The sequence below is a fragment of the Gymnogyps californianus genome, chromosome Z (assembly GCF_018139145.2).
Source record: "Gymnogyps californianus isolate 813 chromosome Z, ASM1813914v2, whole genome shotgun sequence".
In the NCBI taxonomy this organism is placed as follows: Eukaryota; Metazoa; Chordata; class Aves; order Accipitriformes; family Cathartidae; genus Gymnogyps; species Gymnogyps californianus.
The window spans coordinates 4,556,856-4,577,347 of NC_059500.1; the positions used below are offsets into that span (position 1 = coordinate 4,556,856).

At 36.8% G+C, this 20,492-nt stretch overlaps 1 protein-coding gene across 2 annotated transcripts in view; it reads right to left on the reverse strand.

The window, feature by feature from the left end:
• RASA1 (RAS p21 protein activator 1) overlaps positions 1-20,492 on the reverse strand; it is a 66,712-nt gene that overhangs the window by 36,772 nt on the left and 9,448 nt on the right. For both annotated transcript variants that reach the window (XM_050913182.1, XM_050913181.1), the window contains 7 exons: positions 12,871-13,020; positions 9,185-9,320; positions 7,264-7,334; positions 4,493-4,610; positions 3,406-3,437; positions 1,727-1,779; positions 859-1,009 (listed from right to left, as the gene is read on the reverse strand). In XM_050913182.1, the coding sequence (XP_050769139.1) occupies positions 859-1,009; positions 1,727-1,779; positions 3,406-3,437; positions 4,493-4,610; positions 7,264-7,334; positions 9,185-9,320; positions 12,871-13,020 (711 nt within the window). The remainder of the gene's footprint in view (positions 1-858; positions 1,010-1,726; positions 1,780-3,405; positions 3,438-4,492; positions 4,611-7,263; positions 7,335-9,184; positions 9,321-12,870; positions 13,021-20,492) is intronic.

The window sequence follows — 20,492 nt, forward strand, 5'->3', positions numbered from 1 at the left end:
GATGGATCTCTACCCACTCAGAAGCCAAGCTGGAAGTGAGAGAAATTCTCTATTGGGATGAAGAACGCCCTGGTTCTAGGTGAGCAAGTCTGGAAAAGTGCTGATTTTGTGAGGCAGGTAACGGCCTCCACTAAAAGAGGGAGATGAGTTTTCACTACTGAGAAGTCTTGCCTCTACGACAACTCTAAACAAGATTATCAAGGGTGGAGCTGTATTGATTGCTTCTCCCACAACAGGGGAAACATATCTCTTGTTATTTCTTTTTCTTTTTGTACAAATTACTATATTTTTCTACCAATGGCAAAACAAATGCATCCCAAGTTTGCTCATGAAGTGATCTGTACTTCTGACCCAAGTATCATGCACATATTACAACGCAATTTAATGACTTTGTCCAACAATGAAGGTATTTTTTCCCCTTTCTTGTAAATACCCATTTCTATTATTTGAAAACCCTATTGAATGTCTCAGATTAAATTAACATTTTTGTTTTCCATTTTCAAATAGACAAGAATACAAATAGTAGCTTCCAAGACAACACAGTATTCTCTTAATTACAGATCCACAATTTATAGATCCAAATGATCCATACAATCCAGAATTTACAGTGTGAAGAAACTGGTTTGCAGAAGAAGGACAAATACTTCAAAAGAAACAAGCTACACTTAGGCTTCTGCAAGCTTTAAGAACTTGCTCAGTTATAAGTAACTACTAAGCAAGTTAGGGAAAATGGTTAGTATACTATTAAGAAAACTACAGTCTTAAAATCTTAGCAGTAAATAATTATCAGGAGCAAGTTATACAAATTCTTTACACAAGTATAAAATACGCACAATTCCTTTTACCATTAAAACTTACCTATTATAGTATCTGCCTCCCATCATAAACTGATTGTTTGATGTTGGACATATTTTAAAACGCTGAATATTTTCACTGGTCCGAAAATAAAGTGAATAATCACCAGGTGTATTATCTGAAGGCCTCACAAGAAAACTGCACACCTGACCAACTGAAAAGATATCATAATAGTGTTACTGTTCTTAGTGTTATGTATGAGTCCTTATCAAATCTATTTCCACATAAATTAGCAAGAATCACACATTTGAAGAAATACAAAGTCTCTAAGGTAAGTTCCAACGGTGATCTCAAACTAGATGAACTAGTACTAAACTGCCAAAATTAATGCAAAATGGTTTAACTGCAGCTGGCAACCTAGCCACATCTTTGCCACCTCTTTACAAGAGCATACAAAAAAAAGTTTGACAACATGTTTTCAAAAATTAACAATTTCTGTTCTAATATTTAAAGTATGCTATTTAACAATATGGGTCAGAAATCTTCCTGTTTTCATTTAAAGAAATATTTGCTCTATGAAAGGGCTAAAAAACTTTGTCATATATTTTCCTTTAGGTATATAAAAAAAATATTCTCCACAGCATTTTGATGAAGACATCGGTAAGTGAAATAATTTATTACAGATATTAATTTAAGAATTATTTCATCAAAAATTATTAAATTAACTGTATTTGAGAACATACTCAATACTCATAGCCACAATAGTTTTCTTCCAACGTAGTATTCTACTGAGGTAACAACGACGGGGCTGGTCAGACTAAGACACTCCTATATGTTCACACATAAAAGGAATTTTTGCCACAGTTTAATACAAATAGGATCACTTTGTGCCATTTCACTACCACTATATTTCAATCAGAATTACAAGTACCTGTCATCAGCAAATTGTAAGCCTCTTGTTTGGAGATCTTCCCATGGAACCATCTTAACAAAGATGAAGAGAAAAATTAGAAAGCAAGACTACCAGCTCTCTTTTTTGGCTGTGGTGACATCCAAGGCTCTGGCACCTATGAATTGATCTTTATTTAAAAAGACCTAATACATATAGATGAGATAATCAATGATTATGCTACTTAATGATTCTGTTCTACCAACAGCATGAGAAATCTAACATTAACAGATACATAAACAAATTAATTTCAATAAAAATGTCCAACACTTGAAGTTGACGTTCAAATCCAACTGTGTTTAGAGATGAAAATGAATTGTTTAAATAGTAGATAATTTGATAGGCATTATTTGAAGTCAGTCTCATACAGCAGTTTACTTGAATCATGAAATCCAAAGCTTAAACACTGTACACAAAAAGTCAAACTGAATTTTGCCAGAAGCTGTGGAAGTAAAACCTAACTTTGTTAGACTACTGAATACAAACTGCTTTGATCTCACACCTTGTACCTTCCCAGAGTCCTGTCAGAGCAGCGTCCTAAAAAAGTTCAGCAGCCTTTGTTCTGTCTCAGCCTGATACTTAGGACTATGCAGAACACCTCGACGTGCTACAACTTAATAGCTTATTCTGTCCTTTAAAGAAAAGCTAAAAATATGGCCTTTTTATCAGAAGAGAGCTCTAGTTCTAACTTTCTAGCAATACTACCTTTAGAGGATAATTTCTGGCTGCTGGAATGTTCCAATGAATCACTGGTCTCCCCAGGATTCCTCTGAGTGGCATAAATAACTGTGGATAGACAGTATCAAAGCTCCAAGCATCTGCTACAAACTACTTTGCAAGTAAATAAATAAAAAATCCTACATTTGAAGGCAACCCTACTGCCAAATTGACTAGCAGAACACTAGCAAACAGTAAGCAAACAGATACACCAGTGATTTTCTTTCTCCTATTAAGATAAGAAATGCCTCCTTCAGCCATCAGCCTCTTGGAGACCACAAACTGGGCAACAAAGAAAAAGCAGCAGGTGCAAATATGGCAAGCAAATGGAGGACAGATGAAATAATCAAGCCACTAGAAATTTTTCGGAACTTTCTTTTGCCACTCATCTTTGCTACTGAAAATAATCTATCAACAGCTTGACTTATCAATACATTGTTGATTCTAAATTGTATTCAATCTTTAAAAAATTTGAAGTATTTAAGCAAATAGAACAAATTTCTTAGTCCTCCGGCTTTCTCTTTAAAGCTTAAATGTTATTATGCGAAGCTAAAAGAGACAAACTGTAACTATCACACTATTGTTTTTCTAATGGTACTTTGCTCTCTCTCCAGCATTTAGAGTTGTGGAGATCTGAAAAAAGGTTACCTCTAAGGCAAATACTATGTTCAAGAAATATTCCATTGTGCATATTTTGGCTGAAAGTGATCATACAGGGTCTTGTCTAAGATTTTAACACTGCAAAACCCCTTAGCAATAGGCATACCTATTACAGGAATCTTTCATGTTTAATTATCCGTGCATCTTCAGCAGCTAGTATAGAAAAAAGTCTTGAGGTGAAAAAATAAATCTCTTTGGTTCACCTTCCCAAAAGCTGGGAAATCTCATAGCTGAAGTTTACAAACAGTTATGATTGCTTTTAATAACAAAACAAAAATCCTTACATTTTGCCTTCATGTGGATCTTCTTCTCTTCCCTAATAAGAAAATTAACATATTAAGTGCATGACAACAGTACAGCTCAGTTTAAAAAAAAAAATAAACTTCATAGGTTAAGACCTTCTGTAGAAAAAAAACATTAAGAAGTCTGAGACATATTTGAACTAAAGGGCTTATTGCAGTTCTATGAAAAATAAGTTTTCCTCTTCATTCACTAAGTGGAAATTCAGCCAAAATATGTTATTTCAGAGGATTGCTTCTGTCATGTTTCAAGTCCTTCTTTAGAGATGGTAACTTTGTAAAATCTCAGCTTTCCTAAGGTTAACTTAACCACTGATATATCAGTCTACAATTCAATAGTCTAGTACTGCCACTTCAATTTAGCCATTCACATCCTGACACAGATCTGTGAGAAGCATCTGCAGGTAACACTGCTATTAGCAAAACATACATACTGTGAAGGAAAATATTATCAAAAATATTTGATAATATTTTACTCCAAAGCAATGCTGAGCTTGTTAAAAAAAAAAAAAAAAACAACACAGCTTTTTTTTTTTTTTTTTTTGCCTTCTGAAGTATATTAAACCATCTGTTCCTCTACAGTAACTGAATTATCTGCAGGTCACCTGGTTAGCTTCCTGAGCCCACACAAGCCCTTCTAGGTATCATTAACTCATCAATACTTTTTTAACGCACACTTCATCCTTAAAAGATGAGAAAGACATACCACAATGCAAAATTACATTCTGTACAGTTTGTGAATGTTTCATGGCAAATACAAAAAAAAATGCAATTAAATGAGCAGCAGATTCTTTACCAGGACAGTCAAGTTTAGGAAACTGCCTAGTAAATTTACAGTACCATTAATTTGTACTTCTCTTTGGCCAACATGTGAATACGCACTTTTTTAATACTGAATTAGGCTTAAAGGTTTTGTTATACTATTTTAAAACGAGCAGATCCAATCACTAGGTTTAGAAAAGTACGTAATTAGAAAACAGGCAATTAGATGTCACTAGTTTTGGTTTATTTCAATATTATTTTACCAAAAAATCTCATTCATTTAAGAAATTTGAATATAAAAATTACTTACCACTTCTTCTACCAGGTCTTCTACAATAAGACCTTGCTCATCTGTCCGTAGGTTTGTAACCCACATCCAGCCATCTTCCAATTCGTTATGGACAATAAACATGTCTCCTTTAAGGAAACTGAGGAGGGTTACAGCAAGATTTAAATCAGAGATACAATCATAATATAAAGTTTAATGGACACAATGAATTCTTGAGTATAATTTCCACAAAATACTTGAGAAAACCTCTTTGTGAAAAATGCATGAACTGATACCCCAAGCACATCACGTGTGTTTTTCCTCACAGTTCAGTGGCTACTATATATGAGTATTTACACTTTCGATTTACGTTTAGCATCTAATACACACTTCAGTTCTGTCAACTTCAAACTGTGCTAAGGATGTATAAAACAAAAATAACACCACAACAATATTAAAAGATAGTAATATTGTTCTTTTATCAAGAGGGATCAAATACTAAACACAAGTAAAATAACCAGAGATACCCTTAATAGTCTATAAGAAAATAATACTTTCATCGAAAACTAATCTTGTATAATAAAAGCCTGTGAAATATCTATTCTTTAGGTTCTCACATACAAAGACAAGTGCTACAAAGAGAGTACAGAACAGTTACCAGAGAAGCCATGCAATTAACTACAAGAAAAGCATAAATAAGAAGCATTAACATGTCTAAGCGAGTTTCATTTCTGGAAGGTTAGTGTAAGTTACTCCTTATGTGTTATCCCAGACTCAGGTCATATGAAAACCTTTCACTGGCACAGCAAGACTTCTCAGTCAAGTTTGGTGATGCATCAGGGTACAGGAAATAGCAATAAAGTATTGAAGCTCATTAACTACTATTTCAGTCCAAAATTACATAGCAAATTTCTATTTGAAATGAAGCCGTTCTCTCATTTGAAGTATGCCAACAGAAAAGGCATTAACTCGAGCACAAAGCAAACAACAAGAATTAAAGAACAAAAAACAACAAACCACTATTGAAAACACCGAAGAAATTCAGCTGCTAAATGGACCTAAGAATGGGCGACTGCAAGAGCACCCTCCATCACCTCTATTACAAAGAACTACACATTAAGTTACTATACGGAACACAGGCTGAAATTAACCCTGTAAGACTTCAAACTTTGTAAATATTAACTATGATATTAAAATTTTAAGTCAAGATTCTCTTAAATGCATGAAGTCTTCAAGAGCATATTAATTTGACCTAGAACAAACTGAGAACTTTGGTCCCAACTATGCCATGAACAAAACTACTTTAGCCATGTGGATCTCAAAACCCAAGCAGAGAACTTTGCATTTTAGCTGCATCCTAAAAGAGGGAGAAAAGGTATAATTTTCTACAATTTTTGTTATGATCGTGAAGTAATAAAATGATTTTTTCTCTTAAGTTGGTAGGTGCAATATGGCACTTAATGGACTCAATCTATCTTTTCATTCTTACACATAGTAGGAAGCCTTACTTGCAATATGCAATTAGAGAGTCCCTTCCCTGTCTTACCACCTTCTTCTCATCTGCTTAGAAAAACATAATCTCAAAGACAAATATCCTCACAGCATTCTTTAAAGAGGTCACATAGGACTGGACTATGAGCCTTGGGATAAATGTCCATCCCAGTGATGATATAAAGCTCTCATACATCTTTCTCTGTATCTTAGGCTAATACTCCCAAAACCAAGCCAATTCCCAATTCCACTGGTGCGTTAAATCAACTTATGAAACCAAGACTGTCTCATTAGAGAGACTAGAAATCACTACAGATCTTTCAAATCCTGCTACTTTTCCATCCAAAAAAAAATAATTCTGACGTCTCAAGAAAGCAGTATCAATTCCAAGTAACCAGCACATGCTCTTCTATTGGATATGAGACTGTTGGTTTTGTTTCCTTTCCACATAGCATCTCATGAAAATGCAAGAAAGGTGGAGAGTACAGACAATCCCTAAGAAATTATTGAGGTAGCAATGTTAGAAAGGAAGTGAGTAACAGTTAACAGAAAAGAATGAAAATATGAGACATTGGCCTACAATTCAGTAATCTTTTAAGATCTTAAAATTATGGGAGGTTACATTTAAAAGTATCATTTGTTCAATACAGACTCTTTCCAAAAGGAGGGAGAGATGAGAAGAGAAGGGAGAATCATTCTTGCTCCATTTTATGGATAGAGAAGTAAAGAGAACTTAAAAAAAATAGTCACCAAGTTTCTAAGCACAGGTAAGAAAATTAGTACTAGAACATTAAAGGCAAACCTTTTTAAACATTGCTCCTTTTTTCTTATTTCAAAGGCGGCATTAAATACTCTATTCTTCCATTTATGAGTAGTCAATGCTCACATTCTCTTTCTAGTGGTCAGAATTGGTTTGGCTTGATTTATCTGCTATTAGTTACTTCTGTGGCGGTTCAGGAAAAAAGCCTAGCTCATTTATTTCACACACTCACGAGGCATTTCTGCACAGAATTCTTTCATACACAAATTTACCCTCTTGGAGAAAAATCTAGGGCTTTATAAAACATACTTCAAAACTACAACAGTACTAATTTTACTTCTATAAACCTGATGTAACTTCCCTTACAATTAAAACAAACAAATATACCAAGAATAAAAAGTCTTATTGCTATTTCCAATGAAAAAACAGAGAGGCATCATCCTTTAACCTAACTGCGTTAAGATGCAACTGGACAGTATTTGCATATGAACACATACTTAAATCATTAGTATCTATAAATACTCTTGAGAATTTCACAACTGCTACTATTATTAAAACATACCTTATTTCATCAGTTTCTGGCACTTTGGTGTAAGGTAGAATTGCTCGAACTCTCCTTCTGTCCTCCACAGGCTACAATTTAAGACAAGAGAGCAAAGACAATTCTTTTCTCCTCTTTCTAGTGTAGAATCCTTCTCCCCAGCATTATGCTATTTTGATGCAAAGAACTGGTAACAGTCACCTCTATCCCCCTTACCAGTTTTAAATTTTCAAAGCTCAAAACCGAGAACTAGAAAAGCGCAATTCATAGTTAGCTACAAGAGCTCTAATTTTGTTTTGTCTTCTAGCATGACAGATAATGTATGTTTATCGTCTTCGAAGTAAAATACCAGTAAGATAGTTCCCATAAAAGTATACTTTTAAAACTTTCTTCCACTTGGAGTGGACATTTCCAGAAGTTTAACATTCAGAAACATCTTTATTTAGGTCTTGGGTTTTGTTCGGGGGGAGGGGGGCATTATGCAGTGTTTTGTTTCATTTTAATTACTTATATTGTTTTAGGGAGGTGCATGTGAAAGAAGCCCCATTTTCAGAAACCTTGGTTATTTCCAGGATGCATATTTTAAAATGGTTGTTAAATACATAAAATATCACAAAACAATAGGGGTTACATCACAATGGTGCTCTTTACTAGCCAAAACCTGCACATTTTCTTGTTTGTGTCTGTTTGCTTACAATGCTATTACTACATTTGGAGATAACTGCAACACCTGACATCTAGCTTTCTCATTACACATTTTTATTAAATAGCAATATTATTTTTTTAATCATTACTTTGTATCAGTAAGAACGCATTTTTATATTCCTTATACTTCAACATATGCTGAGCCTACGTAGAACTACAAGAAACTTTCTACAATGCTTTTTCCAAAGAAAACTATGAATGGTGAGGTGTTGGGTTTGTGTGTTGGGTTTGTGTAGCAGGGGAGGGGCTACAGGGGTGGCTCCTGTGAGAAGCTGCTAGAAGCTTCCCCGGCTCCAAGTCAGACCCGCCTCTGGCCAAGGCCGAGCCCATCAGCGATGGTGGTAGCGCCTCTGGGATAACAGATTTAAGAAGGGGAAAAAGGCTGCTGAAAAACCTGCAGCGGACAGAGGAGTGGGATGTGAGGGAAACAGCCGTGCAGACCCCGAGGTCAGTGAAGATGGAGGAGAGGCAGGAGGTGTGGGGGAGCAGAGATTCCCCTGCAGCCCGTGGTGAGAGGGCAGGCTGTCCCCCGGCAGCCCATGGAGGTCCACGGCGGAGCAGAGATTGCCCTGCAGCCCCTGGAGGAGCCCACGCCGGAGCAGGTGGCTGGGCCCGGAGAAGGCCGAGGCTCCGTGGGAAAGCCCACGCTGGAGCAGTTCGTGGAGGACTGCAGCCCGTGGGAAGGACTCGCGTTGGAGAAGCTCGTGGAGGGCTGACCCCCGTGGGAGGGACCCCACGCTGGAGCAGGGGCAGAGTGTGAGGAGTCCTCCCCCTGAGGAGGAAGGAGCGGCAGAGACAACGTGTGATGAACTGACCACAACCCCCATTCCCCGTCCCCCTGTGCCGCTGGTGGGGAGGAGGTAGAGGAATCGGGAGCAAAGCTGAGCTTGGGAAGAAGGGAGGGGTGGGGGGAAGGTGTGTTTTTAAGATATGGTTCTATTTCTCATCATCCTACTCTGATTTGATTGGTAACAAATTAAATTGATTTCTTGTCCCCCAAGTTGAGTGTGTTTTGCCTGTGACCATAATTGTTGAGCGATCCCTCCCTGTCCTGGTCTGGACCCAGGAGCTTTTTTGTTGTATTCTCTCCTCCCCATCCCGCCGGGGGGGAGGAGTGAGCAGGCGGCTGCGTGGTGCTTTGCTGCTGGCTGGGCCTAAACCACAACAGGTGATTAAAGTTACTAACATTTAAGTAAATGACACTTAAAAACTTTACTATAAAAATTTTACTACTTGCCTCTGGAGGTGCTACCGGAAATAAGAGCTTTTCCCCTTTCAGCAAACAGGACACATGACTGTAATAACCGATTAGGTCTGAGAGTGAAGCAAAACGGCGTCCACCAATATAATAGTCTCCACACATGGCAATAATCCTGTTAATTAAAAAAAAGAAGCTTCACATAAGAAAATTTTTTGCTACCAATTTTTTTTTTTAAAGGAAATTAGGATAATGTTTAGTTTTTAAAGCAGGGTCTACATTCAGCAAAATGCAGTATTACAAGCTCTCTATAAACATGTAAGTAAATCTTAGCTAATGAATATTTCATCAAAAATTGCGGATATATATCACATGATACACCAGTATTTTAAGACTCTAAAGGAAATGCTGATTCACAAAAAAAGCCAGTACATTTGTTGGAACTAAATTAAACAGAAAAAAGTAATTGTGAGTGTCTTGGACAACTGAAATAATGCACTAATAGACACAATAGCATTATTACTTGTATCATGCAGGACATACACCTTTTATGACAGGCTTATATAAATTTAACAAAGTATTAAAATATTTTAACAACAAAACACTGCACTTGATTATACAATGCAGAAAACCTTCAAAAATTAATCACTTTCTTACAGTTAGTTTAGCATCCATATTAAAAGTTAAGAAATCACTTTGGAATAATCAAAGTATCTCCTTATATTCAATTTAAAAATTTGCTAACTAATGGGAAAAAAGCTTACAAAACCATTGCAGTAGTTTAACACAACAAAGAATTCTTACAAAACTGTTAATTTTATTCTTTAAGGGTTGTGTTTTTCTGAAAGTACAGAGATTTGTTAATGCATTGTCATATCAAAAATGGAAGTACCATGTCTGTTCACATTGCTAGTCAATACAAATTCTAAAAGCAGTCAGAAATTATTTGTTTAGGTAAAAGAGTTAACAGTATTTAAAATATTCCTGTTACACTCAAGAGTCATTTCCAAAAGTGAAGAAGTACTTAATCTGAAACAACTTTAATATTTTTGACCAGACAATGCAAAGAAATTATTACATTATGTAAATCAATGGCATCAAGCAGACCTGAATTTTTCTAGCAACACAGAGATCAGACAGGAGTCCTGAGCAGCAGCTCACTTGCATTCTTACAAAAATGTAAGAAATTGAGAAACAAATTTTTACCAAGCTAAGCAAATTTTGCTGTTAAAAAAAATTCAAAATCTAAAAGCTCATGTTAATTGTCTCTCCAGTTGCTAGAAGAGAGACAAATTATCTTAAGGCTATTTCAAAAAAAAATTACAGTACCAAGAATAAACATATTTGAATCTTCTTAGTGTTCTACTTCATGTCTGAGCTCTTCACAAAGCTTGTGAACAACTCAAACAGAAGGGGGAGGGGGAAAAACCCCAAACATTCAATTACCAAGAAACTTATCCTTCATCCCAAATGAGTACACTATTTATTGGTTTCTGCCATTTTTACTCTTTTTCTTTAGCAGGTCAGTATTCTGATACATTGCTGCCCAAAAATCTTCCTTCTCAGTCAGTTCTTCGAACTAAATTATTTCTCCCAAACAGTGATGTGACATGTACACAAAGATGACTCTTCCGAGACAAAATCTAAAGTTTTTAAGCATATAGCACTGCAAGGGGAGTCAGAAAACAATTTAACTTTAAGGACATAGGCTAGATCTTTTGGTATATTTTTCGTAAGATTCCTTGGTAAATTATTCAACAGAGATTAGGTTCTAAATGAAATTTAGTGTTTCAGATTATTATTGCATCCAGCTTAAATGAAACCTTTCTTCAGAACACTAAGCTAGCAAATACAGCAAGACTTCTGTAATGACAGAAAATTCTGAAGGACAAGATTAAAAGATAAGTATTTTCCTTCAAAATATTTTGTAGCACACTGCCTCACCAAAAAAAGGTAACGCTTCAGTGAAAAAATATTTAGTTTTGACAGATCATATGCTATAAATCAATCATATGCTGCATGAGCACGTATGTCTGTATGCAACTTTTAAGAGGCACCAAAAGAATTAAAAGAGTTTAAGAAACTTACATCTAAAATGTTGAGATTTCAGTTGCACAGAAATCTAAGAAAAGTTTAATGTGAAAAATAATACTTTCAGGAAACAAAATACGAGGGGCATTTTTTTACAATGGAAGTTTCACCCATTCCTGGTAGGCTACAACTGGCAAAGATCAAGCTTTGGTGGAAACAGCACTTCTGCTCTGTGGGATATAGGAAATCCATCCCTGTATTTCCTTGAAATTACTTTAAGGCTGCCATTCTTGAGGCTAACAGTGCTCTTGAGTGTAACACTAGCCTATCTAATAACAAACAAAAATACACACTTGGCAGTTAAAGAATGAAACTGAAAACACGTCCAATCTCTGAAGAACAGTATTAACTAACAAATTAATTCCCTTTGGATATTTCTCTGTGTGTTTTATGCATTCTTTAAGGTTTGAAAATACCATAAGGACCCTTTCCTTAGGGAATCGGAAATCATTAGACTATTTTCTACCTGAGATGTCAGAAACACTTTCATGGTGGGCATGAACCAATAGTCAATTGCCTGATACTGGCTTCAAAAGCAGAAGTTACTAAAAATAACCCAGGACTCCAAACCAGCACTAGAAAGCAAGTATTAGCACAGTTCACTTTTCTGCTACTGCTACACAGTAACCAGTTCCAAAATGAGTATCAGTATAGCTGAGAAGCTGAAATTGATAGCTCAGATGGCAAGATGAAAACATGAGATACTATGTGTGCTATATTGTCTGCACTTAAGAGAATTACGCCTTCATGTCAATGGTAGATCAGGACCTCATGAACCACACTTCATCACATAGCAGATGCAACCAAAAACTCCCTACATTTGCAAACCATGCACACAGTGGCTCATATGTTTGTATTCTGGATAATTCCCACTTTCAGAAGTTGAAGAATTTGCTTTGAATTTGATTGTTGCTATCAAGACAACTGACAAAGACTTCTTTTACTGCTGAAGAAACATTTGCTTTCCTATTTTGTAAAGATGAATGTTACACTGCAGCACTCCACTTGCTGACTAACCTTCAAGCCCTTCTCAGAATACATCTCATAAGAATAAATGAACTTACTAATGTACACAGTTTGGCAATGGTAAAATAATCCTAGTTACAATGTTGGATAAAGAGCTACTTGTATTTAGAACAACTAATTCTAACACATACAGAAAGCCGTTTCCAGAAAACCTTCGGATTATTAAATACATAATCTCTTTGTTTCTTCCGGTTTTTTTGGTTTTTGGGGGGGGGTCCCTCAAAATTAAGGAAGCAACCAGATCTGCTAGCACTTTGAGTATGTCCCGTGAGTTACAATGGCTACTACAGAACAGACACAAAACAATCTCCTTGACTGACTAATGAAACCTGCATGTTGCTTTAAGTCAATTCACAACTGCTTTAGACAGGCATCTCTATCCAGATGTTGTTGGTTTCCTCACATTTTTGTTCTTTAGCCTATAAAGTAATTTTTAAGCACATATTTTAAAACAATTAAACAGAAGTCAAAAGCTGTACCATGAAAGAATAAACAGTCAAAAATATTCAATTATAATATAATGATTGTTTTCTGTTTGTACTCTATTGTGTTCTAAAACCAAAACCAAACAGATTACAGTATTTTAAAATAAAACATTTAATTCTCACCTAAAATGATTGACATTTGTTTTACTAAGGAATGAAAGCACAAATGAACCTGGTCTCCGATCACTCTCTCGAATAAGGTAACTTCCAGGTTTTCCCGCTTGTCGAAGACGCTCTTCTGCAATTGTTCTGTCAAGTTTTCCATGATACCACCTGAAAAAAGAACAATGGGTGTCCTTAGAACTCAAAGTTTTTGTTTATTCTCACAGAATAGACCTATGAAACTAACAAAAGCTTTCATTCAAAACTGATGTAACTCCAAACCTTTGTTTCAAAGTTATCACATCTTTACATGTTCAACCTCCCAGTTTACTTATTTCCAATAAACAGTATTTTTAAGACAGGGTAGTTTTTCAGATAACCTCCTTCTCCCAATGAACCATCCCAAGGGGCAGAGGCTTTATACACATCATCAGCTTTTCTCTCCTCCCTAATTTGCTTATTTTAAATAAACAGAACCAGAGGTGACTAATCTGACTTGGAAGTTTATTGTATTTTAAGCCTACATGGGCTTCAGTTCAGGCTGGATTTTCCAAAAGCATAAATTGAGAAGTGAATTGTAACAACCTGTTTCTCAGCTGACACAGATACTGCTGTAGCAAAGCCTGCATTGAACTGGAGTGACAGCAGTCACTAGACCACCATCCAGCCCCAAAACAATCTTTCCTAATCACAATGCGTACCCTGTCAATTCAAAGCAACTGCAGATGCGTGGCAAATCAGACTGCAAAATATGACAAAGGAACACTTCAGTCTAAAGTAAAGGTTAGACTGTTACCATTCAAGCATTCATTCGCCTTACCTCAGTTTATTTACACAGCTTTTGTCAGAACACTCCTTCTACTCCAAACGATCAAGTATTAAGGTTTTTTTTTAAAAAAAAAAAAAAGCAGCAGTGCAGAGTGCCATTCAAATATAAAGCCAAGCATTGTTCTCATCACATTCACAAAGCCACAGCATGTTCCAGAGCTGTAATAATTTATTAGCTCTGCATCCATCAACTAACTATGCTTAATTCAACCTTTAATTTCGACACTCAAGAAAACATCAGCTTCCATACAGCCACTGTTTTAGACAATTCAAATCCTTTACCACTTTAGACCATTCGCCTTTTAGTTCTAACAGTTCACATATGTCTTGCAAGAGTCACAAAAATGCATTTTGGAAGAGATATGTAAATGACCTTTTGAACTAATACATGCAAGAATACCAAAAATTGCACAGATTACAGTTTGAAAAAAAATGAATAGCTGGGCTGTTGATAAAATCTGACCAGAAGCAATTTTTTTTCTATGAAATGGAAGGAAAAGTTTTGAGAGCTTTTATCAGAATGAAAATCAAAGACTAAACCAATAAACAAGTATAACAGCAGAAGCAGCACCAGCATAGACACTGTTTAGCCTGGAAAAGCTGTGTGCTTGCTAGTATAGCTCTCCTTTGCTTCTGTTCCTCATCCTGACCAAAACAAGTTAAACCAGAAAAAGTGCTGTTGTGTCTGTACAACATATAGCACTTGAGGCTGCTGCAGGCCGAGTTGTTAGTGAGATCCTGTCTCGTCCCATTCCAGAGCAACGCAGCCTCGCAGACAGAAACCTGTCGCTTAAAGACAGTCTGCAAAAAAGTGGATCACACTACCCCTACCAGGAGGGTCCTTTAGGAAATAAAACAAAATCAAGACCATCTGTTTTGAAGTACCTAGGACGAAACGTTCTGCTTGTCAGTGTCCACAGCATGGCTGAAACCCAAGTTCGTTCATTCCCAGCACGTGTCACAACAACTGGGCTTTGCTATTCTGGATAGAGTGACTTTCATGAAGTAAGAAACTCCCCAGAGACCCAAGAAACTTTCCTGATCAAGAAATTCTTTGAAACCAACATTCCATGAAGCCTATTTTAAACTAACAATAGGTTCACTAAGCTTTTATTTGTTCCTATTTATCACTCACTTGAGAAAAATAATCTTAACTCTATTGAGAGACACATTGCATTACAATGCCAAACTTAAAGGCACACTTTTGAAATGGGAAAGGTGGGAGTGTTAGTAAGAATGCAAATTACTAATGAAAAAATATACTAGGAAAAAAAAAGGCAGGATTACTTGCAAACAAAACATTCAGCTTTTCTGTAAGGGACTGGGATTTCTTACAATGATAGCACAAATTTGGGTGCTCCAATTTTAAGACCAGAAGTTTTGAACAAAGAGGACACCCTCCATGCCAGTGACAGAAATATATATATTGGTACATCCCACACATTGGAGATCACTTCCTCTAACGCTGAACAGGCTCTATATATTCTCTCTCATTCAACAGTTTTATATCAAACCTAACAGAAGACATTTATTACCTGGTAAAGTAGAAGCAGGGTTAAAAATTATTTGCTCCCCCATTTCAGAAAAGGTTTTTCTGAAATAAAAATATCTAGTTAACTTCTGAGTGCCATTAAATTCACTTCCACTGAGCACATATTTGAAATATTAACAACTGATAGAAAATACACTGTATTTTACAGCTCGCTATGCATTAGTGTAATGCACAAATTACTCTATACCACTAGCTACAGAAATAAGTAATCTAACTACCAACTGATATGAAGATACAAATGGCAGTAAAGCAGTCAATATTGAGCAATGATAGCAGAAAACAGCTCAAGTGATATCCTCAGGAAGCCTCTGTAGATAGCACACGTCTTTAAAAAACAGGATACACACTTAAGTACAGGCTTTTAAGATACCATTAGAGTATGCAAAATGCTTGTCGAGAAATAACTGCATTTTTCCAGAGAGCAGAGTTTCATCCCTAGACGGAAGCACTTTATTCAAGCAATACACACCATCAGAGTGTTGAAACATTTCATTTTTAGAAGTGCACGTCTTATATTTCATCCAGCTATCACCTGTTTTCAATACTGTATGAAGATGCACTCTGCAACTTCGCGTCATTACCTTCAAGTAGTTTGATAGCAAATAGTAAAGGCTATTTTACAAAATTGCAGTACTCGATCTGATTTAAGGATATCAAGTGCTCAATTAAGGAGTAGCATTATCTTTTTTTTAATACTTCTGTTAAAAGGTTGTGGGATTTTTTTGCTTTTAAATACATCCATAGATCAATTTTTCTGTAAATATTGGCTAATGTACTGAGCACAAATTCATACTAGTGAAAAATGTTAAGATCACTTATGCTGTATTATCAGTTATAAAGGAAGATCCATCCAATACTCAATGCTATCCAAAGAAAGTACAACAGAAATTACTAAACTACAGAACCTGCCCTACTCATTGTAATTTCATCAGAGAATAGAGTGCAGAACACTCTGAAGGACAGGACCAGGCTATCATAAATTCTGAAATAAAATAAATCCCAGATCCTCTGGCTTTAACCCTCAAATCAGGTATCTCAACAAAGCTTGAGTTCAGTGTTTTCTGCAAAAATACATCACAAGGAACCACCTTTCTGTCTTCAGAGGCTCTGCACCATTTCGAGTTTTACAGGTCAAGATCAACAACTTCAGCATTTTGCAACTGTAACAGCTTCAGGTTTAACGCGCTCACAGTCAGAAGCAATGCTTAACCAGATCTCTTGATTTACATCAAATACAGCTTCTGAACAGATGTAAAAGGGAGTCCTACCTACGGCGCACTACAAGTCTCATGAAAGGAATTCAGGTTTGGATAGGAAGGTATCAAATAAAAAGCCTGCCTAGCTGTTTGTAAATATAAAGTTGCCCCTGTGGCTGTGACTTATCAAATGCATGCACTCAAAACCATAACTCTCTACCACTTAGATGTATATCCTCCATCATTGCCAAAGACAAGATCCCTATCATTTCTAGTCAGTCACCTCTGCTTGCTTGCCTAGTCCTACCTAGGAACACTTTGTATTTCTAACACTAACTTTGCAAATCTTTACGTGCCGACAATCCACTATTTTCACAGTGTTTTGAGCAAACATAATTAAATGACATTCTGAATCACAGCTAGTGCCCTGACAATACAATAGCTATTATGAGATGCATTAGAAGAGAAAACACAAGTAGCCTTGCAACAGAATGTTATGGAGTGATTCAACTATAAAATGTCTTACTAACTATAGATCATAATTTAGGTGGTTGTTTCCATGACCACCCATTTAACTGCTGTAACAAACTTGTAAAATTGTTACCTACATTGCGACCTTTATATTTCTTCTAAGAGAATATCAGTAATAGGCTTCCATGTTTCACAAACCAGTCAGAAGCTGTGCAAGAAAATACTCCCATCTGCCAGTCTAAATCAAAAGCAGCATGTTCAAAACTCCAACCCTTTGTATCACAATCTTAATTACAGCAAACAGACAGAATGGAGACACAACAACATCACAAACAGCTTATGTATCCACACAAGCAACATACAGCTCCACAGGAGAATGGTCCCTACACTACAGCCACAGCCACATCATGTGGCTGACAGCCATAAGCCAAGTCATGAACCTCATGAAATGAGTTGCACTGCGGTTAGAGCTGTTACCTCTGGCCTGCAAACAACAGCTCCTTAATTTTCCTCTGCTCCATGGAAGATGCTGGGTACCAGACACCCAGTCACACCAGCCTCATGAGGGCCAGCCAACACTTTCTACTGTGAGCTGGAATGCAACTACACCGCATCCCCACTGCTCACCGTACAGTAACAGGACTTTGGGCCCCCAACACAGACACACCACAAGGTCCATGCAAGGCACAGGCTGTTCACAGAGAGGTAGCAGCTGGTGAATTTACCATCTGGAAGGAGGCAGCTGCTATTGTGTGTGGAAGCATGTCACATTGTTCAACCAAATCCTTTTATTTACATATTTCCTTTTTACATGTGGGAAAAGCAAATATTATGAAGCTTTGTTGTTCCACTAAAGGATTCTGCTGTTACAGTATGCTGCAATTTTTACTCAGGAACACAGTAGGTTAGGGAGGAGGGAATGTGGGAGAAAGTGCTGAAGGGGAGTAAAAGTGTTTTTCAGCAACTTAGTACAAATGTACATGCTGATAATAGCTGCAGACCTCTCTATTTCCATCTAGAAAAAGTTATGGTGCACAGGAAAAACAGTCATCAAATGCCATATCCACTTCACTCAAAGCTTTTCTTAGCCATACCATGCTGCTTCAGCAAAACCCATAAGAAGAACGGAGAACTTCTAGGAGTCATGGTCAGAGCTCCCCTCCTATCAATTCAGTCACTGCCTTAGAACCTTTCACACATTACAGATTCTTGTAATCACCTCCTGAGACTATGTGAGCTCTGTTCCCATTAGAAGCAAAAGAGAGCAAAGATGATTACCTTGAACTGGGAAAACCCTCAATTTCAAATGGCACACAAATCTCAAGTGCAGTTTCATGAAGACAGAGGACAGAAAAACCACCACAAAATATCCTGTATTCTTATTTGTTTCTTCTTATCCTGTTAACACCGGCCATCCTCTCTCAAGCTTTCCATCTGAAGACTTGACGCTCCTATTCACTGGTCAAGTTTCATTTCAGTCTTACAGTTTCTCTCAGCCTAAAATGCATTCTTAGTTTTACCATTTTTATCCAGAGTCTGCCTTTTAACACTTTATCTCCAATCTCTGTTAGATTTGTAAGGCTGCGTTACTTCCTTTATGCACATTATTTGTAGAGATTAAATTAAGTTTCACTCAGAGTTTACTAAATTCACGTCCTTCTTCTGTCTTGTTAGTTACTATTCAGCAGTTAGCAATTTTGGACCAAGTCTTTGCAGTTCTCTACAAAGAACTTCCTGCCAGAAAAAGCTCTGCAAATATGTATCAACTACTACACTGGATGTACCTTTAACATAATGAAACAAGAGTTGAAACTAACTTGAAGCCAAGTAAGTGTTCTTTGTCCAGTATGCATGAAATTGAGTGTTACATACTCTTCTAGGAAAGGGAGGGAGGGGTTTTTAACCCTTTTGCATCCCTATGCATTTTTCTAAGAGGCAGTACAATGCATGTAAGCATACCCACGTAAGCCTAATGAAGAATAATCCTGCTTTTCCCATTTGACTGTTTCAAACCCCCTTAGAAACAGCATGTGGAAAACTGAACCGTAGGAACCAGCCAACTAACGTGGAAAGTCACTACGATAGGCACTCCTTGGTACACCAGCTGTGCCAACCTCTTAGCCATGGGACTTGAACACACCTCCAAAAGAAGCTGCTAAAACACTTTCACCAGAGTTTACATCAACTCTGGGCTAGAACAAAACAGATCAACCAAAAGCCTCAGTACATCTTAACAAAAAGACTATGCAAAGATGAAAGAGCGAGATAAGCATACAGTCAAAAAGGAATACATCTAAGTAACTTCACTAAGGAAAGAAAGGTTCTAAAAGTTCCAATTTCTGTAACAAACGATGCTATAAGCTTTAAAAGAGACAGAGATGCGATAACAGCATAATATCCAACATAGCCAAAAGATTGATTCCAATCCTACCTGATACATATCTACTGAAAAGAAGACTGATTGCCTATCTCATTTTTGCAAGAGCCACCAATAAGCAGGTGAAATATAGCTCAACTGGCTGAAAAATAGCTCTTGAAACAGCTTGCATTTTCTTACTGAAGGATCAGCTTAGGAAGTGAGTTCTGGAACTCATTAAAGTTTTTAGCAAGAAACTTCCCATTTTTACATGCTTCCTACTTGTGCCCTCAGGTCAAAAATATGCCTTTTTCTGTTTGAACTAAGAGTAACTCCTAGAGAAACAATGTTAATACTGCTACACAAATCAGCAGATGCTCTTTGGCAATAATTAAGGAATTTCTAAGATGTTGTTCATCTCGTCTGCCCTTAACCTCATTAAACGTACCAGAGGCTCCTTCACCTTCCTCCTCCTCGCACCTCACCCTCTCTAACCAAGCACAGGTTTTTGTTCTGTGCTCCACTCTTACCTCCTCTTGCAAGCTGGAATGCCTCTCTAGAGAGGTGTATCACACCAATGGATAGATAACTGCTTCTATAACGAGAAAACCTTGACAGTTATACACTAGAAATCAAAGACAGGTACTATGCCTGAATTAAAAGATGTCCAATACTTCCCACGTGCACTAGGAACAACAGTGGGGAATATAACCTGGAGAGTACAATCCATACACAACAAATCCAACAGCATAATATAAAAGAATTGTGTGTACAACTAAGAAAAGAGAAAAAAAACTTGTTTCTAGACTTGGATATAGACCGAGATGGTTACTACGAACTGTTGGTAACATTTTGCTTTTGGAGGAATAAAGACATTTCTCTAGCATCCCTTTTATTGCCAAGGAGTGGAAAGAACAACAAAGAAAAATCTCTCCATGGATGCTTAGAAAGCACAAAAATCTATGCAAGAAAAAATCTGGGGAAAAGGTGTAGTTTGAACAAGATAACGCAAGCAAATCCTTACTCTTCTGCATCAAGCAAGTATCCAAGCTTGAATCTTGTAATGTCTGCAGCATTAGTCTACTAACAGATGGTAATATAAAAAAGGAGTTGATCGATTTATGGTTACTCTTTAATTTTATATATAGAAAAATGATGCAATTTATCTATAAAACAACCTACAAAACTCAATGAGTAAGCCACAGACAGAATATCCTTTTGTGCGTGTCCTACGTATGGG